At 42.2% G+C, this 27,948-nt stretch overlaps 4 protein-coding genes across 5 annotated transcripts in view; all 4 read left to right on the top strand.

Moving 5' to 3' along the window:
- Window positions 1-27,948, top strand: part of LOC308090667 (uncharacterized protein) — a gene marked incomplete at its 3' end in the record, with an annotated part of 107,745 nt that overhangs the window by 25,958 nt on the left and 53,839 nt on the right. The gene's annotated exons all lie outside the window — the stretch shown is intronic.
- Window positions 23-25,749, top strand: LOC308089891 (uncharacterized protein). 2 transcript variants are annotated; one of them, XM_080434843.1, is made up of 5 exons: window positions 23-181; window positions 788-880; window positions 1,528-1,614; window positions 3,259-3,891; window positions 4,630-5,455. In XM_080434843.1, the coding sequence occupies exons 2-5, from the start codon at window positions 802-804 to the stop codon at window positions 4,779-4,781; spliced, it is 951 nt and encodes a 316-aa protein (XP_080290969.1). In that variant the 5' UTR covers window positions 23-181; window positions 788-801; the 3' UTR covers window positions 4,782-5,455. The 2 variants fall into 2 exon arrangements, with proteins under 2 accessions (XP_080290969.1, XP_080290968.1); XM_080434842.1 differs by lacking the exons at window positions 3,259-3,891; window positions 4,630-5,455 and adding an exon at window positions 24,393-25,749.
- Window positions 6,354-10,238, top strand: LOC308090040 (uncharacterized protein; the record flags this gene model as incomplete). Its single annotated transcript, XM_080435073.1, has 3 exons — window positions 6,354-6,493; window positions 8,377-8,478; window positions 9,214-10,238. The coding sequence occupies exons 2-3, from the start codon at window positions 8,409-8,411 to the stop codon at window positions 10,236-10,238; spliced, it is 1,095 nt and encodes a 364-aa protein (XP_080291199.1). The 5' UTR covers window positions 6,354-6,493; window positions 8,377-8,408.
- Window positions 11,058-13,718, top strand: LOC308089895 (E3 SUMO-protein ligase ZBED1-like). Its single transcript, XM_080434850.1, has 2 exons — window positions 11,058-12,170; window positions 12,556-13,718. Exons 1-2 carry the CDS (start codon window positions 12,034-12,036, stop codon window positions 12,986-12,988), a joined length of 570 nt encoding a protein of 189 aa, XP_080290976.1. The 5' UTR covers window positions 11,058-12,033; the 3' UTR covers window positions 12,989-13,718.

Here is a 27,948-nt window from a genome sequence, read left to right as displayed (position 1 = left end):
GTAGTGAAAACAACATGGTGTGTTGACCTGGTGTTGACTGACTGTTGTTGACACTTTAAAATACCATAGATTTATATAAAAGTAAAATACAAAGAAAAGTAAAACGTGTCGTTTCTAAACAGTGTCGTCGTTAAGCAGCAGGAGGACGTTTGTTAGCAGCTCAACCACTGAAACACAGCAGGTAAAGATGTTGTGTTTATCATTTTGATCGTTTAAAAGTTAACAAATCAACGTTGTGTTTAATCTACTCTTTGTTGACTCATTTAAGACGGGACATCTTTCCAGTGGTGTAAAGTACCTAAGTACATTTACTCAAGTACTCTATAAGTACAATTCTGAGGTACTTTTACTTTACTGGAGTATTTCCTTTTACTCCACGATTATTTGAACATTTTGGTTACTAGTTACTTTGCAGATATAAATTATTACATTATAAAACATACATTAACCACGTTAGCCCTATTTTATACCGAGGCTATTTGAAAATAGCAGATCTAAGCTCACAGAGCGTCGCGGTGCGACGTGTTGTGAGCTTGTAGATCGGCTATTTTCGAACATTTTAGTACTTTTACTTTTGGTACTTTAAGTACATTTTGATACCAATACTTTTGCACTTTTACTCAAGTACATTTTTAATTCTGGACATTTACTTCTAACAGAGTATTTCTACAATGCAGCATTGATACTTTTACTTAAGTTAGAAATGTAAGTACTTTTTCCACCACTGAAGATGGGACATATCTTTCTACACAACTTCAGGATCTTTATGTCTGTTGTCCAAACTCAGCAGCCTTTAGGACCATGCCGAAACACCTCGCTGGACATTCGGACACGCGCAAAGCCAAGCGACAACGTGTGGCTGGAGCAGCAACAACAGCAGGTCAGTTTCATTTAGGGTCCTTACGTTACCTTATTTTCTTTACTTGCTAAGAAATTGCTTTGATTACTTCAGCCGTTGCTGTTGCAGCTCTCTTGGTGTGTGTGTGGGTGTGTGTGTGTGTGTGTGTGTGTGTGTGTGTGTGTGTGTGTGTGTGTGTGTGTGTGTGTGTGTGTGTGTGTGTGTGTGTGTGTGTGTGTGTGTGTGTGTGTGTGTGTGAGAGAGAGATTTAAGATATTTTTTGGTTAAAACAAAAGGTGTTTTGGTTAAAAGGTTAAAGCACTATATTTTGATAGTAATCATCATCATCAAAATGCATTTTCTGTTTAATAAAGAGGTGGAGAGACAAGGAGACTCCTGTTACTGAACAAACACTCTATAGCATTGAGTACTATCAGAATATAGAGCTATTTAACACTTATTTTAACCAAATAAATCACTTACCCTACCTTTAAGATTCCCTTGTGTAATCTTAAGTTAAGCATGATTTCTTCTATAATACTATATATATACCATCATCTTTGCACCACACATATGTTGCAAAGTTGGGCTTAGGCCATTTTGCCTTTACCTTCTGCAGATATTATTGTTATTCTTGAGACCATTAGGTGTCCTGTTATTAAAGTCCTTATTCAATTCCTTCATTTCAGACCAGTGTGTGGAGTCCAGACTGCAGGTGAAGATGAACGCTCCAGACTCTATTAAACAGGAGGAAACTGAAGACCACCCGCACCTCAGTAAGTTTCATGTGCTCTCTATTTCTTTCATATTTTCTGTTCTGTTTTAGAGCAGTCACAATATCAAATTTTCACTATAAAATAACCAAGCAAACAAGCCAAAAAATGTCACGTAAAAAATATCTTTTATGGTTTGGCTCTGTTGGAGGTGAGACGTCTAGAAATGGGTCTGTGAGTGAGATCTGTGTGAGATAACACACATCTTCTTGATTTGAGGTTTACCCACTTGACTTGAACCCTAGAATCCCTATTCTTGGGGGAACATTTGCTGAAAATAGCCGATCTACAAGCTCACAACGTGCCGTGTTATGACGCATTGTGAGCTTGCAGATGGGCTATTTTAGTAAAGACATTTGGTGTAGAGGGGGAAAAAAGTACAGAACAAACCCCAGTCATTGTATTAGTTCACTAAGTATAGAATGTTCGTTTACCATGTATATAAGATTTTAGTGGTTAAAACATTCAAACAAGTATATCTTCAACTACAGATTTCAGTGCATGACACATCATTTGACAGATTACAGTCTGCACTTTGATAATCTGGAAATAAAACCTGCACATGATCTCAGGTGTGAAAAATACTTCCTTGACCTACTGGCAGCGTGCATTAGGAATTTGGTGTTGATCGGTACAGCGGTGTGTGAGGTTAAGCCCGGATACACAGACGGACAGATGCACAGACTCACAGACCCATTTCTAGACATCTTGCCACGCAGCAGAAAATCACTTAACATAGATTTTTAAGCTATGACCCAAATTTCACCTGACATGTCAAGCTTTCATGACAGGAGATGCTTCTGTTTCATGACATCATGCACTTAGTGGCATGAGCTGTGATTGGTCACCTTTTAAGGGGACAGTCGGATACATGCATACAGTACATACAGTACCTACCAGGGTCTCTTGGAGGAAAGAAATTACTTGTGCGTGCACACACTGGAGTAGGCTATATTGTTCCATATTGTGACGCGGTTAATATCTTGCGTTTATGATAATGATGATTGTCAAGCCCCAGTGCACGCTCTCCTGTGAGGGTTCACTCGTGTTATGAGTAGGTGAAACATACCGTAGCTACATGATGTAAAACACAACTAGCTGCATTATGCATTGTGGCAGCCTATATTTTTCTGACGTGTAATCTAGGCGCTAGCCAACTTTGTCTTGGCGTTGCACTGAGGCTGATATTTGTCTGGCTGACTTTCTGCATACAGACGGCTTTACTCGCAGATCAGAGCCCACGTGTGAAGTATTGTGTTTTAACATTGTTTCATGACTCAAATTAAAATTAAGATTTAAATAATTCTAATTACTACTGTACTCTAAATATGTATTTTGCTAATATCTTGCTGAAACTTTGAAGCGTGACTTTTCAGAACTTCAGTTTCCTGAAACACCTGTAATCTAAGTCGGTGAAAGCTCATTTTCTACATGGAATATAGACAAAGGAAGAACAGTTTTACAATTTTTGTTGTTGACAAATAATAATCATCTGTATTCCATGTATAATAAATTTGGTTGTATATAATAAAGTACAACAATATCAGAGAACATATACACAGTCTTTGTCGTTTTGTAGTGACCATCTTTGCCTTGTTTTCTGAAGCATATCTTGTGTTCACTATCATGTTATTGTTCTGCTCCTAGACACCCTGCACATGGTTGTGTGTAAAGAGGAGGTTCCTGCTGAACAGGAGAGGAGTCACAGTCTGCTCCAGGAGGAACCAGAGCCTCCACACATTAAAGAGGAACAGGAAGAGCTTAAAGAGGAAGAGGAAGAGTTACTTCAAAGACCAGAAGAGCCTGATGGGTCAATCATGACATTATTTGCAGTGAAAAGTGAAGAAAAAGATGATGGTGAAGAAGACATATCTTCCCACTGCTTTGAAATTGAAGTTGAACTTGAATCTGACACTGAAGTCGCTGATGATAAGGAAGTCACTGATGATTGGGAGAAGACCACAAGATCACTGTGTGACAAGAGGTTCAGTGACCACACTGGAGAAAAACCTTTCCACTGTAAACTGTGTAACAAGAGTTTCAATGAGTCAGGTCACCTGAAGAACCACCAGCGTGTCCACACTGGAGAAAAACCTTTCCACTGTAGATGTTGTTGCAGGAGTTTCAGTGAGGAAAGTTTTCTGAAGATGCACCTGCGTATCCACAATGGAGAAAAACCTTTCCACTGTAAATCTTGTGGCGGGAGTTTCAGTAACTCGCATGAATTAAAGCAACACATTGAGCAGGGGAGAGAGAGAGACAAAACAGGAGAGAGAGAAGGTACCAGAATGCTTTTGAATGTATTTCTCTTTTTTTCTGTGTTGACCCACTCCGCCCGTCCTGCGATAATTGCGTCTGAAATGTTGACTCGTCCGCCCGCCCCGCGGTTCAACCCGCGGGACCTGCGGGCAACGGGGTCAGCCCGCGCATCTCTAGTGGCTATCTTAGACAAAGAGATTTGGTGTCGAGAGGGAAAAGAGCAGACCAAGTACAGAGCCGACCCTGTCAACTAAGTTTCAGTTCACTAAGTATAGAGAGTTAGTTCACTAAGTATAGAGGGTTTAAGTTGTTAAAAAACATTCAAATAAGTATATCTTCAACTATTTTGAGATTTCACATAACTTGAAAGCTTACAGTCTGCACTTCAATAATCTGTACAAAACTGAAACATGACCATATATTGCAGCACATTCTATCAGATCATCAGATACTTGCGTGCACACTGTTTAAGAAATGTGGCACTGATCAGTACAGCGGTTTGTGAAATTAGCCCCGCACACACAGACAGATCCACAGACTCACAGACCCTTTTAGAAGTGTACAGAGCCACGTCATAAAAATCAGTTCACATAGATATTAAACTACGAAGAAAAATTAACAGGGATGATGATGGAGGCTTTTCAAGTTGTATCTGTACTCACCATTTTTTCTCTCTCTCTCTCTCTCTCTCTCTCTCTCTCTCTCTCTCTCTCTCTCTCTCTCTCTCTCTCTCTCTCTCTCTCTCTCTCTCTCTCTCAGGAGTGAGGTCCCAGTCTTCCCAGTCTCAGTTCTTCTCCTGTTCTGTGTGTTCATATGCCCTCACATCTCAGGTCTTCCTTCATAAACACATCAGGTTGCGACACAGTGACCTCTACTGCCAAATGCTGAGGAATGGACAGATCATCGATTAGCTTAAAAAATGGTGTTCCTATCCCCCCCCTGCAATATATCCGAGGACCCCCTGTTGAAGACCCCTGGTGTCTGCAGACAGGACTGACAAATTAGGAATGTGGATCTGTTTTTATGCGGGTACCTTTCTGTCCTCTCCTGCTGCCTTCCACCTCTCCTCCAGTAGCGGCTGCTCTACATCTCGGCAACCTATAATATGAAATCTCATGATTAGTTACATTTTAACCCAGTGCATTTCATGCATTACAATTGATACATCTTACATAATTGTTTTCCTGTTTCCCAGAACATTCTGGTGCAATAACCAAACTCTGAACTATGTGGAAGGAACACACTTTCCATTATAGCCTACTCTTCTCCATGCAATGACTTAATACAGTCGGAGTACAGCAACTTGCAATGGGCCTGGTCTACAAGATACACTACACCTCAAACACAACGACACCATGTACCTGTCAAACTACTTAAAAAATGTTACAGACGTCCACAAACACAACACCATACCAGAGGGAGCTCCACAAATCACGTTCAACACAGATTTGGCTCAGACAACGGGTTAAATATGTTCTTCTGCTATGCCACCAAAATGTGGAATGCCCTCAATACAGACGGTCATAAAAAAGTGTGAATCCTTACTCTCCTTCAAAACCAAGGGACCGACTTACAGGTGGCTGCAATTCGGAACTGTCCCTAAACTGTACTTTATGTGCTTTAAAAACAGTTGAAGTATTCAATCAATATAAACACTGCTAAAAAGCTTGTGATATTCTTATTGTGTCACAGTCTGAATATACCCTACAGTCTGCATTTATCATAGAAATAGTGATATATTTACATGGTTTTAAAATGATGGTTAACACATGAGTAATACATGGTATTGTAAATGTTGTATCATGCTACACGGTACGTGTTGGTATATGTTGTAGGCCTATCCTGCATGTCTATGAGACGTGATCAGACCTGTGCAGCATCAATGTGCACTGATGAAAGCAGTGATAGATGTAGGGCTTTAAGTATCTATGATTTTCTTCACGATTATTCTATAGATTACTTTCCTGATTAATCCAAAACTCAAGAATATATTTTATATATATATTTAAATAGGCTATATATCAACTAATCAATCAATGACTTTAGCCCTATTTTATACTTTGATGCACAAAAGTGTCGTGCAAGACTAGTGAAAGTAGCTGATTACAAGCTCAAAATGCATCACATCTTGACACGTGAGCTTGTACATTGGCTATTTTCAGTATTTAAGCTTTGGAAGTACTGTTTTTATGCAAATAATGGCATGCCCAAAATAGGGATTGATTATTGATTTATAAATGTATTAAATTATCATTTTAAAAAAATGTTTTATAATCAATTAAATTGATTAGTTGAATTAACTGTTGCACTCCTAGATGGATGTTCTCCTCCACAGGTCTGAAAGGTCACATAGTAAACGACAGTACCTGAGACGAACAGTAGAGGGCAGCAATACGCCAACTAGCGTCTAGATAAATTCTAGATAAATTGGTCAGAAGAAGTAGATACGGTACCCACAATGCAGTAGTGAAAACAACATGGTGTGTTGACTGACTCACTTTAAAATACCATAGATTTATATAAAAGTAAAATACAAAGAAAAGTAAAACGTGTCGTTTCTAAACAGTGTCGTCGTTAAGCAGCAGGAGGACGTTTGTTAGCAGCTCAACCACTGAAACAGCAGGTAAAGATCAACTCATTCATGTTGGGTTTCATTTGTATTTATTGCTGTTCCTTGTTAGATTAAAATTCATGTGATCATAAAAACAACAAATACTCAAAGCAGGTATATGTTGTTGATTTAACTTATCAAATGGTTAATCTCCATATAAACAATGGGGTGCAAACGTCGCTTGTACATGAGTAGCCTTGGATCAAGACGGTCATCGGTCATAATGAATGTCTTGGAGTTATTTCAAAATAGTCTTTGTACTTTCACACTTGGGGTCCGTAACGTACATCTACTTAAACGTTCAGGTTTCAAATATAAAGTTCTTACCTCATGGCCACGGATGTTACAATTATGTACGGGCCCTCAGAAGTACCCATATCTTCCGTATTGTTCAATAAAGAGCATTTTAATCCGATCTGTGTCAGATCTCCGTATGCTTTCAACTGCGTGACCCTATCGGTTGAGAGGTGTATTGCACTCTGATACATTATATTTTTTTTACTAAAAGTTGGGAGACCTCACATGGTAATAGAATGTTCAGTCCATGGGAACAGCACTGCTCCTAACAGTGTTAGAGAGAACTCGTTAACACTCTGGACCACATCTACATGTCTTCATGCATGCACCAGGCATCGAATCCTTACCAACTAAACATTGTCATAATGTACAGTGTTGCCAGATTTTGTGAGAGAAATAAGAAACCAGGTCTATGAAAAGTACATTTACTCAAGTACTTAAGTACAATTTTGAGGTACTTTTACTTTACTGGAGTATTTCCAATTTTCAATACTTTTACTACTACATCTCAGAGGCAAATATTGTACTTTTACTCCACTACAATTATTTGAATTTTTTTTGTTACTAGTTACTTATATATTTTGATTATTATTACAAAACATATACATTAACCACTTATAGCCCTATACACATTTCGGCCATTTGAAAATAGCCGATCTACAAGCTCACAATGCTGTGAGCTACTCAAAAGATTTGAGTACTTTTTCCACCACTGATGAAAACAACGTGTCGGGATGAGCTTTCAGATCTGCTATTTTCAAAAGAATCTTGAATAAAAAGTTACAGATTTTGAATATTTTTGGAAACATTTTAACAACACAAATCCAAGGGGGTCCCTGGAACAACATATTTATATATGGGGGGAGGGGGGGTTATTTGCCATTTGCACAAGTGCAGAGGAAATTTTGGGAGCTCATGACATATTTTTGAGAACCACTGCTTTAACAACATTAGGAAACAAGCCCAAAAAGCCGCAACCTCGCAACTACCAATTTTCACAAACGACTTTACAAAAAAACAAGCCCAAAGTCGCTTATGATATTAGTAGACATGGCAACACTGATGCTGTAGTATGTCAGGCCTAGAATGACCCATCCAGGTAATGCATGGCATTGAAAATAGTTTCCCTATCATTGTGAAATGGATTGCGACACAATCATTGTTTTATCTTGTTTTCATAATTGTTGGAAGCCAAAATAGAATGTGAATAATTGAGCAGCTCAACTTTGATCACTGCCTTCATCAAGGTCAAATAAAGGCTGCTTATGTGATCAAATACAATTCCCCATCCCTACTTGTGAACATAAATTGTTGCTTGGGGATGTATTTTGGGTCACATTCCAGTGTTTTGAACTGCACTTCTTGGCTACTTTCACCTTATTCACTTTACACCATTATTTGCATCGTTGGAATCACTCTTTTGATACATTTCCCTTGTGTAATCTTAAGTTAAGCGTGATATCTTCTACAATACTGTATATAAACTGTATCTACCATTATCCTTGCACCCAACGTTCACATTCATATGTTGTTTGACTTCAATAACTGGAGACTATTGTGTCCAGTCATTATGTCCTTTTTAAATTCCTTCATTTCAGACCAGTGTGTGGAGTCCAGACTTAAGGTGAAGATGAACTCTCCAGACTCAGCCAGGGACATTTCTATTAAACAGGAGGAACCTGAAGACCATCCACACCTCAGTAAGTGTCATGTGCTCTCTCTTTCTTTCATATGTTCTGTTCTGTTGTAGAGCTGTTACAATAATAACACAGATCTTCAATGGGCTTTTTCCTCAGCTTTGAGGTTTAACCACTTGAACCCTAGCATCCCTATTCTGGGGGAAACACTCACTGAACTTAACTGATCGACAAGATCTCTAGCTTGTAGAGCAGCTATTTTAGGTAAAGAGATTTGTTGTAGAGGGTACATAGAAAACTGTACCCCATTCAACTAAGTAATTAGTTCACTATGTATTGAAGGTTAGTGTACTATGTATAGAGGGTTTTTGTGATTTAGACATTCCAACAAGTATATCTTCAACTATTTTCAGATGTGCCAAGGCAAAATGTATCTGGCGGACTCCCTGCATACAGACACCCTATTGTAGACGGCTTTACTCCCAAATCAAAGCCCACATGTGTGTCGTGTTTTAACATTGTTTCTTGACTCAAAATAAATAAGTAACTAAAGATAGAAATGCGAATTACTAGTACTCAAAATATGTATTTTGGTAATATCTTGCTAAAACTTGGAGTGTGGCTTTTCAGAACTTCAGTTTCCAGAAACACCTGTAATAACCTGTAGTTAGTAACTGTTTTGGCGATCTAAGTACTGTAGGTGATAGCTCATTTTCTACATGGAACATGGACAAAGGAAGAATAGATTTACATTTTAGAAATCCAGTGTTCACTATCATGTTATTTTTCTGCTCCTAGACATCCTGAACATGATTGTGTGTAAAGAGGAGGGTTATCCTGAACAGGAGAGGAGCCCCAGTCTGCTCCAGGAGGAACCAGAGCCTCCACAGATTAAAGAGGAACAGGAGGAGCTACTTCAAAGACCAGAGGAGCCTGATGGGTCAATGTTAACATTACTAGCAGTGAAAAGTGAAGATGATGATGATGAAGACATCTCTTCACACTGCTCTGAAGTTGAAGTTGAACTTGAATCCGACACTGAAGTCAATGAATCCGACACTGAAGTCACTGAAGACAGTGATGATTGGGAGGAGACCACTGAAGACAATGATGATAAACGGTGTGACAAGAGTTTCAGTGAGTCAGGTCCCCTGAAGACACTCCAGCGTATTGACACTAAAGACAAACCTTTCCACTGTAAACATTGTGACAAGAGTTTCAGATGGTCATGTCACCTGAAGAGACACCAGCGTGTCCACACTGGAGAAACACCTTTCCACTGTAAACATTGTGACAAGAGTTTCAGGCAGTTGTCTCACCTGAACACACACCAGCGTGTCCACACTAGAGAAAAACCTTTCCACTGTAAACATTGTGACAAGAGTTTCAGTCTGTCAGCCAACCTGAAGACACACCAGCGTGTCCACACTGGAGAAACACCTTTCCACTGTAAACATTGTAACACTGGAGAAAGACCATTCCATTGTAAACATTGTGACAAGAGTTTCAGTGAGTCAGGTAACCTGAAGATACACCAGCTTATCAATACTGGAGAAAAACCTTTCCACTGTAAACATTGTGACAAGAGTTTCAGTGAGTCAGGTAACCTGAAGAAACATCAGCTTATCCACACTGGAGAAAAGCCTTTCAATTGTAAATATTGTGACAAGAGTTTTGCTCGGTTATATGACCTGAAGAAACACCAGCGTATCCACACTGGAGAAAAACCTTTCCACTGTAAACATTGTAACAAGAGTTTCAGACAGTCAGGTGACCTGAATACACACCAGGGTATCCACACTGGAGAAAAACCTGGCCACTAGTGATCTGCGGGTCGGGTTTTTCCATGACCCGCCCCGGAACCCAACCCGCCTCGCAAACCCATATATAAATCTATGGCTCAACCCGCACCTATAATTCTGTAAAATCATGAAGGTTAGAAAATAATCTTCAAGTATACACCCCAAGTGTATTCAAACTGTTTTATTGTTATTATTCTTATTCTTATTAGGAATAAAGACAAAACAAGAGCATGTGATTTTTTTATTTATTTTTTGCGCGTGAGAGCGGCTGACCCGCTCACCCGCAGCCCGCACAATTGCCTCTGAAATCCTGACTCAACCACCCTCGCCGCGGGTTGACCCGCGGGACGGCCCGCTCATCACTACTGGCCACTGTAAACATAGTGATAAGAGTTTCAGTCGGTCACAGGACTTGAAGAAACACCAGCGTGTCCACCAGCGTGTCCTCATCAAATCTTGTCACAATGTTAACAGTGTGATAGAAGAGTTTCAGTCAGTTAAGTGCTCTGAAATTACTTCACTGGGAGGATCAAATTAAACAGCTGTATGTTGTCAGGGAGTTGGATAGACGATCAGAAATATCATGGATATTTACACTGCTCCTGTCAACAGAAGTTTCCATTAGGACTCGTCTTTTGGAGACATATCCCAGCTCTTGTTTTCTTAATTCAAAACCTCACAACAAATAGTTTTAAGTGTTAAATGTCCTGACTAATGCTGTCAAAAATATTGCTTTAGCGGCGGTCATTATTTTTTTGAATTAATTGCGTTAAAATATTTAACACATTTAACGCATGCGCAGAATGGCCCACCCCATACATCCCATAATTCCACCAACACACCTCGCTCACTCGCTCCAGTGTTCCAGCGGGGCGGATGAATGACATGTAAACAACATGGAGCAAGAACAGGTTGGCCCTCTGGATGGGGAATTTGAGTTAAAAAAGAACGTAGATGGAACAATAAATAAGCAAATAGTTATTTGCAGGCACTGCAAGAAGGAGTTTCAGTTCCACCGCAGCTCTTCAAGCTTAAAGTACCATCTCAACGCTAAGCATGCGTTTGTTGGGGCTTCCAGTGCAACACCTGGCTTGCGTCAGACCACCCTGAATGAACGCAGGCCAGTAAGCAAGTCCACCTCGGATAAATTAACCAACACGATTGCCAAATGGGTTGCAAAGGACTGTAGACCGATTAGCATCGTTGAAGACAAGGGCTTCGCCGATGTTTTGAAAGTTGCGTCCCTCGACAAGCCACCATCAAGAGGCACAATAATGACCAGCATCCACACACACTATGACACTGAAAAGGAGAAAAGAAAAGAGGCTTTAGCTCAAGCGGATTATGTCGCCCTGACAGGAGACCATTGGACGTCAGTGAGTAACAATAACTACCTGGGAGTAACTGCACATCAAATCACTGAATTGAAATCATTTGCGCTAACTGTAATGAAAACAGAAGAACGTCACTTTGCGGAGGCGTGTGCAAAACAGTTCGAAACTGTTGCACGCAAGTGGGACATTGAAGGGAAAGTTACAACCGTAGGGACTGACTGCGAGCAATATGACTGCTGCGGCTCGTATTATGCCGTACGAGCACCATGCCCTGTATTGCTCACATCTTACAGAGAAGCATCACTGTGAGTCTCTCTGACAGCGGATTCGTCGGCGCGTTTGCCAAGTGTCGCAAAATTGTGGGCCATTTCAAGCACAGCCCGGCTAACACAGCAGAGCTGCAAGTATAACAAAAGGAACTCGAACAGAAGGAGGAGCCACTGATCCAAGACGTTCCAACACGATGGAATTCCACGTTGGAAATGGTCAAGCGCTTGATGCGCAACAAAGCTGCAATAAAAGCAACCCTGGATCGACAACAGCAGCATAAACTTGTTAGGCTGACGCCACCAGAATGGGACAAACTACAGAGACTGGAGACCCTTCTAGAGCCCTGCCGGTAAGCCTTCCATCATATAATGTGTCCATTCATTGTAGGCTGAAATTAAATTAATATTGAACGTTAATCTACTATTAAATGTAACAACTTGTGTTCAAGTAATTTACTTTTGTGTGTGTGTGTGTGTGTGTGTGTGTGTGTTTCTCTCTCTGTGTCTGTGTGTGTGTGTGTGTTTCTCTCTCTGTGTGTGTGTGTGTGTGTGTGTGTGTGTGTGTGTGTGTGTTTCTCTCTCTGTGTGTGTGTGTGTCTTTCTCTCTCTGTGTCTGTGTGTGTGTGTGTCTTTCTCTCTCTGTGTCTGTGTGTGTGTGTGTGTGTCTTTCTCTCTCTCTCTCTCTCTCTGTGTGTGTCTCTTTCTCTCTCTCTGTGTGTGTGAATTCCACTGCAGGTATTTAACTGAGCTTCTGGGTGGGGAGGCCTACGTCTCCTGCTCTGTGGTACTACCTGGCCTCTGCCACTTGCGTCGTGTAATGGAAGTTTCTGATGAGAACCCTGCATATGTGGTGAGATTTAAGGGAAAATTCAAAGAAGACCTAGCCTCCCGCCAAGAACACACCAACAATGCATGGCTCAAGATGGCGACGGCACTGGATCCACGTTTTAAAGACTTAAAGAGCCTGCCCAAGACAGACAGAGAAGCGGTGTGGACCACACTTGGAGGCATGCTGCATTCACCACGCAGAAGATCTCCCCACACTTCTGAAGATGGACCACCCAAGAAGAAAATGAACGTTCTTCTACAGATGGGCTCAGATTCAGAATCGGAGGAAGAGGTACAGCCTGACAGCCATACACAGGTACAGAGCAGAGCCCACCACTAGTATGGAGGACTGTCCCTTGCAGTGGTGGGCATCCCATGCAGGAGCCCATGACAAGCTGGCCCCACTGGCTCGCAAATATCTAGCCACTCCTGCATCCACAGTTCCATGTGAAAGACTCTTCTCAGTTGCAGGTCACATTGTGCAAAAGAAGCGGTCAGCTTTACTCTCAGAAAATGTGGACAAGTTGGTTTGCCTCAGCAACTGGCTAAAGGATGAATAGAGAACAGGGCCACATGTAATTGTGTAGGCCATGTTGTGTTGGCCATGTTCCTTTTGGTTTGGCAAAAAAAAAAAAGAGGTTTCATTCAAATAAGAGAAATGGCTATTGGCCAAGTTGGCCAGTTAGTGTGTTAAAGAAAGAATGTTCCCAACACTATCCTAGTTTAGAGCAGTGGTTTTCAACCCTTTTCATATCAAGGTCCATTATTTGTTCGGCATTTGAGCATTTGATGAGATTTAGACTCTCAGACCCAAGACTTAGAATAATTTGTTATCGTTGGATACGATTTTGTCCATAATTCCATGCTGTATTGATGGATTTGTTTATTTTGTTATAATAAACATGCATACATACTGTATGTTAAATGGATATATCAGCCTTATTTTATTTATCTTTATTCCCACAACAATATACAGGAAAAAAATGCATATTTTGGACATAGTTCGAATGGTGATTAATCATGATTAATACATTTTTAAGCTGTGATTAATCTGACTAAAAATTGTAATCGTTTGACAGCCCTAGTCCTGACCTAAAAGTCCTAAATGACATGTATTTAAACTGTACTTTCATGTGCTTTTTTCTGCAAATGTCTAAATAAAGTATCAATCAATCAATCAAAGTGACTCCAGGAAACAACACTGATGATCCAAGTTTGTGCATCTGTAGATGTTTTTGTTTACTGTGAGAAATGTACAATTCACCACTTGCAACAGTACCTCATAGGCAGGGCAAGGAGGAATTTGGAGAAGCACTTCTAGGGGGGGGGGGGGGGAACGTAATATTAGTCAGACTCTGCAGTCATTATGTATTGCAAATTATTTTGGGTTCTGTTCACTTATACTAGGAATGACCCTGTAAACCACACATTTCATATGGCCGAATGTTACAGTTTTTATGTTATGATTTAGGTAGGTAGGTAGTTACTTTATTACTTTAGGGAGAGGAGGGGATAGTCAAACTACAATATTAAAAATTGGCAGGTACATGTAACATTTTCACCATTCTTTAAGCTTTGGAAGTTTTGTTCTTATGCATATAATGACATGCCCAAAATAGGGATTGATCATTCATTAGTTGTATTTATAATTGTATTTTTACGATAAATTAAATTGATTAGTTGGATTAACTGTTGCACACCTAGATGGATGTTCTCTTGTCTACAGGTCTGGAAGGTCACAAAGCAGTGGCCTAGAAAGTAAAAGACCGTCGGGCCATTAACCCGCCTCCTCGTCCATTCACGTGGGCAGGCAGACAATCACTACCATATCCATTCAGCAGAGCGACCCTCGCCTATAGTGATGCAAATGTATGCCTTTGTCTTCATGGGGTGCCAGGAGTGGGGGTCTGGGCCAGTGGGCCATCACCTGTTGATGCTTGAACACTATTTGATTTTGCTGTTATTGTTGCTGTTGTAATTGCTGTAGTTGCTTTTTTTTTTGAATAAAAATACATACATTGATTATACACTTATTGTTTTTATTAACGTTTTTCAGTTTTGTAGTCAGTGTAGTGTTGTTAACTTGTTTCCCCCGAGATTTCCCCCCGAGTACCCCCCCCCCCCCACCTTCGGAGTGGGGGGGATCTCGCCTGCCCTAAATGTAATTCCTGGGAACGCCACTGTCAAAGTACTGTTACTGTATATAAACAATGGACAGTACCTGAGACCAACAGTAGGGGACAGCAATACCCTAACTGGCGTCTAGATAAATTGCTCAGAAGAAGAAGATACAGTACCCACAATGCAGTAGTGTGTCGACTAGTAGTCGTAAAATTATACCTCTATGCTAGTGGTCAATGGTTGGTTGACTGACTGTTGTTGACGCTTTAAAATACCAATATACCGTTATATTTATGTAATACAAAGAAAAGTAAAACGTGTCGTTTCTAAACAGTGTCGTCGTTAAGCAGCACGAGGACGTTTGTTAGCAACTCAACCACTGAAACACAGCAGGTAAAGATCAACTCATTCATGTTCTGTTTCATTTGTATTTATTGACTCGTCATGTATTATGTAACATAAACATAATTGTTTACTTGCTAGATTATAATTATTGTAATCATAAACACATAACAACCAGTACTAAAAACAGCAATACATTTATATACAGTGTTATGATGCATGTTGTTGATGTCACTATACATTCTACTATAATTAAAGTAACTGTAGTTAAATCAATGTTTTATAGCATTACATGGTTAATCTCCATAATAAGCAATGAGGTGTAAACGTAGCTTGTAAATGAGCAGGATTTGTACTCTGTCCACAGTAATGTTAAATAATGAGATTATCGACTGAAGTTAAGAGCTCCTTGTCATCTAGATCTGGTCCAGAGCGTTAGCTACTTCTCTCTAACGCTATGTTAGGAGAGGTGATATTCCCATGGACTGAAAATTCTACTACTGTGTGAGGTCTCCAACTTTAGTTAAAATAAACACTATTTTGCTACTCATCAAAACAAAGGCTGTTTTGTGTTGTTGAAAGTATATTCTCCACGGTGGGGAACGTCTCAGGACCCCACCTTCTCTGTATAATACACTTTTTGGGCAGAAAATAAAATATGTCTGCCAGATGGAAATTACTTTATTTACTCCACTGCGTCCTCTACCGATCTGGTCAATGGTAATGTATATTGACCAGATCTGTAGAGGGCGCAGTTGAGTAAATACAATAATTTCCGTCTGGTGGACATATTTTATTTTCTGCCCAAAAAGTGTATTATACAGAGAAGGTGGGGTCCTGAGAGGCTTCCCACCGTGGAGAATAGACTTTCAACAACACAAAACAGCCTTTGTTTTGATGAGTAGCGAAATATATATATATTTTTTAAAACTAAAGTTGGAGACCTCGCACAGTAATAGTCCAAGGGAATAGCACCGCTCCGGACGTTAGAGAGAAGTCGCTAAAGGTCTGGACCAGATTTGTCTTCATGCACCAGGCATTGAATCCTTACAAACTAAACATTTGTCATGCTCATGCTGTACTGTACCGTGTTTAGCGAGGACCCGGCTTGGTGCCCCCCGGGACGGGTTTGTCAAGGGGGGTGGGGGCTGCGCGGAAAAAAGGACGTTGTTGTAGCGCTCCTTTTGCAGCCCTGCTTCCAAATTTCGCCGTTTTTCGCCATTCTTTTTTTTTTCTTCACGCCGTTTGGTCGCAAATTTGAGTCAGCTCGACCCAAATTTACCGGGTCGAATTATCTGTGTAACCCCTAGAGGGTAGTAGAGTACAAGGTGACGGTGGTGAGGTCCTGAAGGTACAAGGTGACGGTGAGGTCCTGAGTATATTTAAGAGTAAATATTGTAAGCATGCTCCCCCAGTTGCATACTTTTTTTTAAATACGTTTTTTTGTAAACCTTCTTTTCTAAATGAAATAATAATGTATGCCTTACAGCTCCGCGGAGCTGCCGGCGGCGCCAGCTTTGGGAGTGTGCTGCGTTTGTGTAACGCAGTTGTTATAGGGAGTGTTGTATGCAAACACCCCTCTTGTAATGGTATGCCCCAGCAGCATTGGGGCATACGTGTGTATGTTACGTCCGGCCCGCCAGTTTAATACAGTCACACTAGAAGGTACACTGTTGTCTCGTGTCTCATTATTACACCCAAACATGGTGTCAGAAGTGGCTAGGACAGAATGTAGTTAAGTGGAAGGGTACCGTACTTCACTGCGGGACCCGTGAAGTCGACGAAAGAAAAAAAAAAAAGAAAGAAAGAAAGAAAAGACGAGTGAAACAGCGGTTAGCAGCAAGCTAAGCTAACAACATCACCATGGCAGCAAACATACCACCACCGGAGGAGATGAAGATGAGCGGCGATCTTGCAAGTAACTGGGACAATTTCAGTGCAGAATTTGAAGACTATGTATTGGCAACGGGATTAAAGGAGAAAGAAAAGGATGTACAAGCAGCAACCCTGCGAAGAGTGATGGGCAGTGAATGTCGTCATATATACAAGCATAACTTGGGACTTACGGCGGAGCAGGGGAAGGACGTGAAAGTTATCCTCGACGCCTTGGAGGCATATTTCAAGCCATCTAGAAACGTCATATTCGAGAGATATGTTTTTGGAAACTGCAAGCAAGATGAAGGGGAGCCCGTTGATGCATTTGTGACGAAGCTGAGGGAGAAAGCTGCTTCCTGTGAGTATGGACGACTCAGGGAGGAGTTGATAAGAGACAGACTGGTGCTGGGTATGAGTGACGAAAGCGTGCGCCGTCGTCTACTCAGAGAGAAGAATCTCACACTAGCATCAGCCATAGAAATATGCCGAGCTGCAGAGATGACAGACATAAGGATAAAATCAATCACACAGGACCGGTCGCTACTAGAGACCGTGCATGCAACGGATGGCCGACGACCACGAGTTCCACCCAGGCAGGAACGATCGGACAGGTCTCAGTATCAGACCCCAGGCGCAAATGAAAGCACTACGTGCAGATTCTGCGGCAACATGCACAGGCGCGGACGTGACCTTTGCCCAGCATTTGGAAAAAACTGTCGCCACTGTGGAACAGCAAATCATTTTGCCAAGGTGTGTATGAAAAGGGGCCAAGCCACACGTCAACTGCATACAGCAGACGCTGATGCACCTGAGGACATGGACAGGTCTAGCACAGAGGCCCACATATACACAACAGAGAGCATAGGGGCAGTTCAAGGACGTGGGAAGAAATGGTTTGCTAACATAAAAATGAATAGAGGGAATCAGAGGTGCCAGTTAGATTCAGGGGCAACCTGTGATGTGATGAGCATAAAAGACATGAGGAGACTCGCTCCTGAGGCAAAGCTACTACCAAGCCAGACCAGGTTAGTACTGTATTCAGGCCAATCAATGCACTCCATAGGCATATTCCAAACAGAGTGTGTAGTGAGGGGTAAAGCGCACAAGCTGCATTTTGAGATAGTTAGGAGTGGGCAGAGACCCCTGTTGTCAGGTGAAACCAGTGAGCGTTTAGGTCTAATGCATTTTACCATCCCTGAGGAGCTTCTTATGGTAGGACATAGCAGCTCAGAGCCGCTAACCAGACAGCACCTTGTGCAGACTTTCAATGATGTTTTCAATGAGCCAGTTGAGTCACTCCCGGGGGATGTTCATTTTGAGCTACATGCAGATGTAACCCCAGTGCAGGCTTCACCACGCAATGTCCCAGTGGCTCTCAGAGATGCAGTCAAGGCTCAGTTAGATAAATATGAGAGAGATGGCCATTTAACCACAGTGACAGAGCCTACAGAGTGGATTAGCAACATGGTAATTGTCAGACAGCCAGAGAAGCTGAGGATCTGCATAGACCCCAAGTCACTGAATCAGGCTTTAAAGAGGTCTCACTACATAATGCCGACACTTGAAGATGTACTCTACAAGCTGCCCAGGGCTCGCATTTTCACTCTTGTAGATGCACGAGATGCCTTTTTACAATGTAAACTAGACGAGGAGAGTAGTTACACCACCACATTCTGGACGCCGTGGGGCAGGAAGCGCTGGTTAAAGCTGCCATTTGGGGTGTCCGTGGCCCCAGAGATATACCAGCGAAAACAGCATGAGTTACTGGCAGGACTAGGTGGGGTAGAACCAATAGCAGATGACATATTGGTAGTTGGGTGTGGGGAGACAGATGAGGAGGCCATACAGGACCATGATACAAAACTGATAGCGCTCATGCAGAGGTGCAGAGAGGTTAAACTGAGGCTGAGTTTAAAGAAACTGCAATTCAGGGTCAGAGAGGTTAAGTTTCACGGACACATTCTCTCGGCAGGGGGGCTCAGAGCGGACCCAGAGAAAATTAGGGCGGTCCGAGACATGCCACACCCTGAAGATGCCAAGGCCGTACAACGGTTTATCGGGTTCGTGACGTACCTCGCAAGGTTCATGCCACACCTCTCTGAGGCATGCGAGCCACTACGGAGGCTTTTGGACAAGGATGTCCCATGGCACTGGCTGCCCAAACACGATGCTGCAGTCGAGGAGATCAAGCGACTGGTCACAGCAGCCCCTATTCTGAGATACTACGACGTGACCAAGCCGGTTGCCATCCAGAGTGATGCAAGTCAGAAAGGACTTGGCTGCTGTCTGCTACAGGAAGGTCAGCCAGTTGGGTACGCATCGCGAGCACTGACTCAGACAGAACAGAACTATGCACAAATAGAAAAAGAGTGTCTGAGTATTGTGTTTGCATGCCAGCGTTTTCATTATTATTTGTATGGGCGGGGGGAGATCACAGCAGAAACGGACCACAAACCACTAATTTCTATCTTCACCAAGCCCCTTCTCACAGCACCCAAACGGCTCCAGAGCATGCTGCTCACGCTTCAGGCCTACAACCTCAAAGTGGTGTACAAGCCAGGACCTGACATGCACATCAGTGACACACTGAGCAGGGCCACAGCTCCATCACAGGGGACTGACACAAAATATACGAAACACACCATCTGCTGCCTGCAGAGGGCACAAGAGGACACTGAAAAAATAAACCAGGCTGAGTATCTAAATGTCACCAGCCAGAGGCTGAACCAGATTAAGCAACATACTGAGGGTGATGGAGGCCTACAGTTGTTGAAAGCAGCAGTGCTCCGGGGCTGTTTAGATTGCCGGGAGGATACTCCTCTGGCGATCAGAGAATACTGGTCAATCAGGGACGAGATCAGTGCACAGGATGGAGTGCTTTTCAAGAGCCAGCGAGTTATAGTGCCAAAATCGTTGCGGGCAGAAATGTTGAAACGCATCCATGCCAGCCATGTAGGAGGAGATGCCTGCTACAGACAGGCCAGAGACACGCTGTACTGGCCCAACATGCACGGTGAGGTCAAGGACTATGTGAGCCAGTGCTCAGCGTGTAATGAATACTCACATAAGCAACAGCGGGAGACAATGATGTCCCATGCACTCCCAACACGACCATGGCAGATCCTCAGCATGGATCTGTTCAAACAAGCTGGAAAAGACTTTCTGATTATGGTTGACCATTATTCAGATTTCTGGGAAATAGAGCTGCTCCCGGATCTGTCAGCGGAGACCACAGTGCTGAGGTGCAAGGCCCAGTTTGCACGACATGGACAACCTGACCGGGTAATTACAGATTGTGGCCCCCAGTATGACTGCGAAACATTCAGGAGGTTCGCAAAGGAATGGGACTTTGACCATGTCAAGTCCTCCCCCAGGCACCCGAGATCGAATGGAAAGGCTGAGTCGGCCGTGAAGATAGTGAAGAACCTGTGTAAGAAGGCAGCCAGTGAGGGTAATGACCCATGGCTGGCCATATTACAGTGGAGGAACACGCCCATGGAGGGCATGTTCAGCAGCCCTGCGCAGAGATTGATGTCTCGTAGACTGAGGACTCCACTCCCGGTCACTGACACGCTCTTGGAGCCGAGTGTGGTCACTGGGGTCCCAGACAGGCTGCGAGTAAAACACCAGACCGCCAAACTCTGGTATGATAAATCGGCCAGAGATCTACCTGAGCTATGTATCGGACAGGACATAAGGATGAAACCTCTGCCTGGGGACAGGACGGGCAGGTGGCGAAGAGGAGTCTGCCTGCAACATGTGGGCCCCAGGTCGTACCTGGTGGATGTCGAGGGGACGTTCTACCGCCGTAACCGGGTGGACCTGCGACCAGCGGAGAGAGACGCTGCCGAGCGCCACCCTGAACAATACAATGCGCAGCACAGCAGCCCACCCGCTGGGCAACCCAGCAGTCCACCCGACAACACAATGGACACTAACAATGACACTGGCACGGATGCCCAGGAAGTCAGCCCGCTCAGACGGAGTGAGGGGCACCAGCCTTTGGCTGACCCACCACCTGTGCCAGGGCACAGGACGGCCAGTGGCAGGCTGGTAAAAGTGCCAAACAGACTGGATCTGTAGTGAATTCTGAATTCTTCAGCTAAGTTTGTGTACTGTTAAAAAAGAAAAAGAAAAAAAAAAAGAGACAAAAAGGGACTGTGACAGGTTTGTTATTGTTGTTGACACACACTAGTAAAAAAAAAAAAAAAAAAAAGGAGGACAGGAGAATGTGAAATGACTATATACTGTTGTTGAAGACTTTGTGGATTGATTGTATGATTGAATTTGTTTTGCACTAATTTCTCACTGTACTTGCACTAAGGATGTCAGCAATGTAAAAGTTATCATCTAAAAGAAGGGAGATGTTATAGGGAGTGTTGTATGCAAACACCCCTCTTGTAATGGTATGCCCCAGCAGCATTGGGGCATACGTGTGTATGTTACGTCCGGCCCGCCAGTTTAATACAGTCACACTAGAAGGTACACTGTTGTCTCGTGTCTCATTATTACACACCCAAACAGCAGTCCCCACCAATATTATTTACGATTCTGTGCCTATCGGTACATAACTCGGACGGCGCTTAGTCGAATAGCAGACCATCGGCCGGTCGTCGCGGGCACTTGCGCCTGGAGGCGCTCGGGCGCGACTCCTTGGCCTCAAGGTCTGCTGATTCGGCGCGCCTCCGTCATGGTCCAAAACTATACTTTATCTCAATTGCTGTGCTTGAAAGCCTTTGGGCTTGTTTCACCCTGACAGACAAATAATAATTGTTTGGTAAATCAATGTACATATTATTATTATTACGTCTCTGTCTCTCTCTCTCTCTCTCTGTCTCTCTCTGTCTCTCTCTCTCCCGGTCCGGGTCGAAATGTCAGGTCCAAGCGGGTCGAAAGCGGGTCGAATGGTCCGGGTCGAATTGTCCTGGGTCGAAATCTGACCTACTTAGGATTAAAAAAAAAAAAAAAAAAGGGCAACACCATGAAACTTCCCCAGTTGATTGCTTACATGAAGACAAATATTTATTGTATTACAAGTTATCTGAAATTGTATGATCAAATATGCAAATTAGGCATTATATGGGCAAATATGCCCTAATTTGCATTACTTTCCAGAACCAAACTCTGAACACTGGATGAAGGTAGATTCAACATTCTTCTTTCATTTTGCAGACATTTTTTTTTTAAAGAGGGAATATTGGATATCTATTTTTATTACACTGTTTTGATGGCCAAATTTTGCGATGCGAGAGTGCGGTCTAGCCAACACCAACACGGGACTTCTGAAACGCTGCCCTCCACACCCTCCTATCTAGCATCAGGGTCTTGAGCTCTACATTGTTGTTAGCTAAGCTGTCACGTTGCAGTGCATCTACGTAGGTGGTGCGCTTCTTACCTTTCCTGACTTTGCCCTGGGTTGGCCCCCATAGTATCGGTTTGCTTGCCTCTAGTTCCGGGTGCCTGACGCAGTGCCCTGCCATGTCGTGGTCAATTAATAAATGTATTTGTTTTTATTTATTTTAACTGTACACCTCAGTAAAATTAAGTTAAATTTAACTCATGAGTTTGTTTTCTATGTCACAGCGAATATGGAGGACATATTATTAGTTCAAGTGAGATGGGTTGGTTATGTTGTGGAAAAGTGAGACCCAGATGGCATACCGAGGCAGTTGTACATTCTTGAATGTATCAGGCTTTGCTGTTAAAAGAACATGATCCAAAATCTTGATAATCATGTCTAGGTTCTCTTGAAGTTGGTTATCACAACTTGCACAGAGACGTACATTTCAAGCCATTGCTCAAGCCCTGGCATTCTGAGAGCTTGCATCTACGGCTGCAGTTGCAGGACAGCAGCTGCAACACTGCTGAGTACGGGTCTCAGTGTTTCCCCTAGCCAGAACTTCAGAAGCTGAAGCTGTGGGGGAGGATGCGCCGAAAATGTTTGGGTTCTCAAAATGCATATTTGTGCTCAAACACAAAGACTTATATAGTACATGTGCACAGTAATGAGCAGGAAAATATCTGTTAGTTTACATATGAATTGTCTCCAGATTTAGGAAAATATACTTTTATTAGACCAAGTAGTATAAACAAACTGTCATACATAACAAAAAAGACAGTGGTGGAAGAAGTACTCACACTTCTTAATTAACACATTATTATTTTTATTTTTTTAAATCATACTGTGGCGGTCGGATTTAAGGGGTGGCAGCCCGCCACTGCTTAATGCTCATCGGGGAAACACTGACCACATGTTACCACTCAAATTAAAGCTTAGAAAGGTGAGCAGTTTTCTATAGCCATGAGGAACATGTTGGTTCTCAGCACACACTTTCAAATTGAGGATATTAATAGGCCTTATTTTAAAATTATTATATTTGTGTATGAACTCTTGCATTTAAAGGCCATTGAAGCATATATGGAAGTGTTGAAGAAGTAAAATCACCATTCCAATCAATTCCCCATACTTGAATTATGCAGAGAAGTGGTTTCATATATAAACAACTTTGAAAGTTGATCATATATTTGCTGTAACAATTTGCATGTGACAATATAGGGGTCCACATTTTCAACGCATGATGACTACCACAAAGCTACTAGTTTGCAATAGTTATCATGCCAAACTGAACTAGAAATGTCCTTTTTTTTTGGGGAAAAAAAATGTTCAGAACCCAAGATATGAGGATTTGAAAATATTCTGCTCCATTCACTCTTTGTTTAACTTCTTACTGAAAAAGGCTGTATCTCGGCTCCTAATCACTTTTTTTTTTACAATGAATTTTGGCTGTGGCACTCAGAGCCAAACTGCCATAAATAAGCCGGGCACTGAATGAGTTAAGTTAAGTGTGATGTCTTCTACAATACTGTATATAAACTGTATAAACCATTATCCTAGCACCCAACGTTCATATGATGTTTGACTTTAATAACTGGAGACATGTTGACCACTGTGTCATTACTGAGTCTTTAATGTCCTTTTTCAATTGCTTCATTTCAGACCAGTCTGTGGAGTCCAGACTGCAGGTGAAGATGAACTCTCCAGACTCAGCCCGGAACATTTCCATTAAACAGGAGGAACCTGAAGACCATCCACACCTCCGTAAGTGTCTTGTGCTCTCTCTTTCTTTAATATTTTCTGTTCTGTTGTAGAGCTGTTACAATAATAACAAAGATCTTCGTTGGGCTTTTTCCTCAGCTTTGATGTTTAACCACTTGAACCCTAGCAAACCTATTCTGGGGGCAACATTCGCTGAAATTAACTGATCTGTTATAACCTGTAGTTTGTAACTGTTTTGGCGATCTAAGTAGTTGATAGCTCATTTTCTACATGGAACATGGACAAAGGAAGAATAGATTTACATTTTAGAAATCCAGTGTTCACTATCATGTTATTGTTCTGCTCCTAGACATCCTGCACATGGTTGTGTGTAAAGAGGAGGGTTATCCTGAACAGGAGAGGAGCCCCAGTCTGCTCCAGGAGGAACCAGAGCCTCCACATATTAAAGAGGAAGACGAGGAGCTACTTCAAAGACCAGAGGAGCCTGATGGGTCAATGTTAACATTATTAGCAGTGAAAAGTGAAGATGATGGTGATGATGAAGACATCTCTTCACACTGCTCTGAAGTTGAAGTTGAACTTGAATCTGACACTGAAGTCACTGAAGACAGTGATGATTGGGAGGAGACCACTGAAGACAGTGATGATAAACGGTGTGACAAGAATTTCAGTGAGTCAGGTCCCCTGAAGACACTCCAGCGTATCCACACTAAAGATAAACCTTTCCACTGTAAACATTGTGACAAGAGTTTCACTAGATCAGCTTCTCTGAAAAGACACCAGCATGTCCACAATGGGGAAAAGCCTTTCTCCTGTAAAGATTGTGGCAAGGGTTTTAGATGCTCCGGTAACCTGAGGAGACACGAGCGTGTTCACATTGAAGAAAAACCATACCAGTGTGAATATTGTAACAAGAGCTTCATTGAATCATCTGGTCTGAAAATACACCAGTATGTCCACACTGGAAAAAAACCTTACCAGTGTAAATATTGTGACAAGTGTTTTAGTGTGTCAGCTGATCTCAAGAGACACCAGCGTGTCCACACTGGAGAAAAACCTTTCCAGTGTGAATATTGTGGCAAGTGTTTCGGTGACTCAAGTACACAGAAGAGACACCAGCATATCCACACTGGAGAAAAACCTTTCCACTGTAAATATTGTGACAAGAGTTTCACTCAGTCATCTGACCTGAAGAAACACCAGCGTATCCACACTGGAGAAAAACCTTTCCACTGTAAACATTGTGACAAGAGTTTCATTCAGTCATCTGACCTGAAGAAACACCAGCGTATCCACACTGGAGAAAGACCTTTCCAGTGTAAACATTGTGACAAGAGGTTCATTGAGTCTAGTTCCTTCAAGAAACACCAGCGTGTCCACAGCGTGTAAACATTGTAACAAGAGTTTCAGACAGTCAGGTGACCTGAAGACACATCAGTGTATCCACACTGGAGAAAAACCTGCCCAACGTAAACATAGTGATAAGAGTTTCAGACAGTCAGGTGACCTGAAGACACACCAGGGTATCCACACTGGAGAAAAACCTGCCCACCGTAAACATAGTGATAAGAGTTTCAGTCGGTCACAGGACTTGAAGAAACACCAGCGTGTCCTCATCAAATCTTGTCACAATGTTTACAGTGTGATAGAAGAGTTTCAGTCAGTTAAGTGCTCTGAAATCACTTCACTGGGAGGACCAAATTAAACAGCTGTATGTTGTCAGGGAGTTGGATAGACGATCAAAAATATCATGGATATTTACACTGCTCCTGTCAACAGAAGTTTCCATTAGGACTCGTCTTTTGGAGACGTATCCCAGCTCTTGTTTTCTTGTTTCAAAACCTCACAACAAATTGTTTGTTAAATGTGTTAAATGTAAAAAAAATATGTATTTTATTTATTACCTTCCTTGAGTTATGAGTTTTTTGGTGTTATTGATGTATACTATAATAGAAAGACAACGTGATGTCGCACCATTGAAAGTAAGAGCTGAACACCTCCCAATATGGTGCCACCTAGAACCTAGAACCTAGAACCCAATAGTAATCTACAATTAGATATAATTTATTTATTTATGTATTTATTTATATTTACGAAACTCATGTTTTGTAGTGTTTTACACACGATCAACAGGCAATGGATTTGAAAAGTATATTGTGAATGCCCACTTTTGGTCAGACGAAGGAGGAGCGAGGCCCGGAGTCAACCCACAGTGCCTAGAGCCTCCTAGTGTCAACACTAACGTCTCACCTGCCACGCTAAACCCTAGCCCCCTAATTAGCACTGTCTCTAACTCCCCTCAAGAGACAGTGGGGGCAGTAGCATGCCACTTGGGCCGGGGTCTGATCAGCCTCGGTCGGGTCGCCTGGAGGAGGGTGTGTAGCAACTCATAATGTAATAACGGCTCATAATGTAATAACGGTTCATAATGTAATAATTTAAATGTAATAAAAACTCATTACATTATTACATTATAGAAAAATCTGTTATTACGTTATGCGCTAATTTTTTAATTACATTATGAGCTGATTATTACACTGAGTTTTTATTACATTTAAATTATTACATTATGAACCGTTATTACATTATGAGCCGTTATTACGAGTTGCTACAGGGTGTCTGTTGCAAGCATAGATATAGAAACCTAGATACCTCATTGGCCTCAGCAGTTCATTGGAGCGACCTGTATCGCGGCACCACTTTGGAGAAGGCAAGCTTCCTGACTACTGGCCAATCACAGCGCGTCCTTTCCCGGGACTTGTCAGAATCTAGTTGTATAAAAATAGCCCGTTATATTTTTATACAACTATATTCTGCCAAACCCCGGAAAAGATGTGCGGTGATTGGCCAAGAGTCCGGAAGCTTGCCTTCTCCAAAATGGCGCCCGAGATACAGACGCCTCAGAGCCGGAGGAGGCGTCTACCTTATATGTCTATGGTTGCAAGACCCGAAACACCCAGTGTTTCACTATGAATTGAGTACATGGGGACCCCATTTGAAACAAGCCATTAGGCTTTCATGGGCTGTTCAATCCTATTTAGTTGACCTTGTATTTAAGCTGTACTTTCATGTGCTTTTTTCTGCACATTTCTAAATAAAGTATTTAATCAATCAATCAATCAATCAAAGTGACTCCAGGAAACAACACTGATGATGTGTCCAAGTTTGTGCACCAGTAGATGTTTTTGTTTACTGAGAGAAATGTACAATTTACCACTTGCAACGGTACCCCCTAGGCAGGGCAAGGCCCCCCCTAGAAGTACTTCTAGGGGGGGGAAACTTAATATTAGTCAGACCCTGCAGTCATATGTATTGCAAATTATTTTGGGTTTTGTTCACTTATACTAGGAATGACCCTGTAAACCACACATTTCATATGGTAGAATTGTACAGTTTTTATGTTATGATTCCCCCTCGGGGATGAACATTATTCATCCCCGAGGGGAAATTAAGGTGTTACAGCAACTCTCATAGAGAGTAGAGACATCAATAAAAATAAATTATATTAATAAAAACATTAAAATAACCATCTAAGCATAGTCAACCTACAATATTAAAAAATGGCAGACCAAGCACTAAAGAGTCTGATTGATGGCTTGCATCCCACATCCCCCATCCTAAACAGCCTGATCAAGCCAGCCAGATGTGGAGGTGTACAGTCTTATTGCTGCAGGCAGAAAATATCTCTTATAGCGCTCCTTCTTGCAACTTGGGTGTAACAGTCTGTTGCTAAAGGAGCTTTTCTGCCCTGCCACAGTGTCATGTAGGGGGTGGGAGGGATTGTCCATGAAGGCCAGGAGTTTAGTCTTCATCCTGCTGAAGACTAAACTCCTGGCCATCATGGACAATCCCATTTAATGTAATCATGCTGTGTTCCATTACACCCATCCATTACATTACCCAAT

The sequence above is a fragment of the Gymnoscopelus braueri genome (assembly GCF_963280865.1).
Source record: "Gymnoscopelus braueri genome assembly, chromosome: 8".
Classification (NCBI taxonomy): domain Eukaryota; kingdom Metazoa; phylum Chordata; class Actinopteri; order Myctophiformes; family Myctophidae; genus Gymnoscopelus; species Gymnoscopelus braueri.
This window is presented reverse-complemented; position numbering and strand designations above follow the sequence as displayed.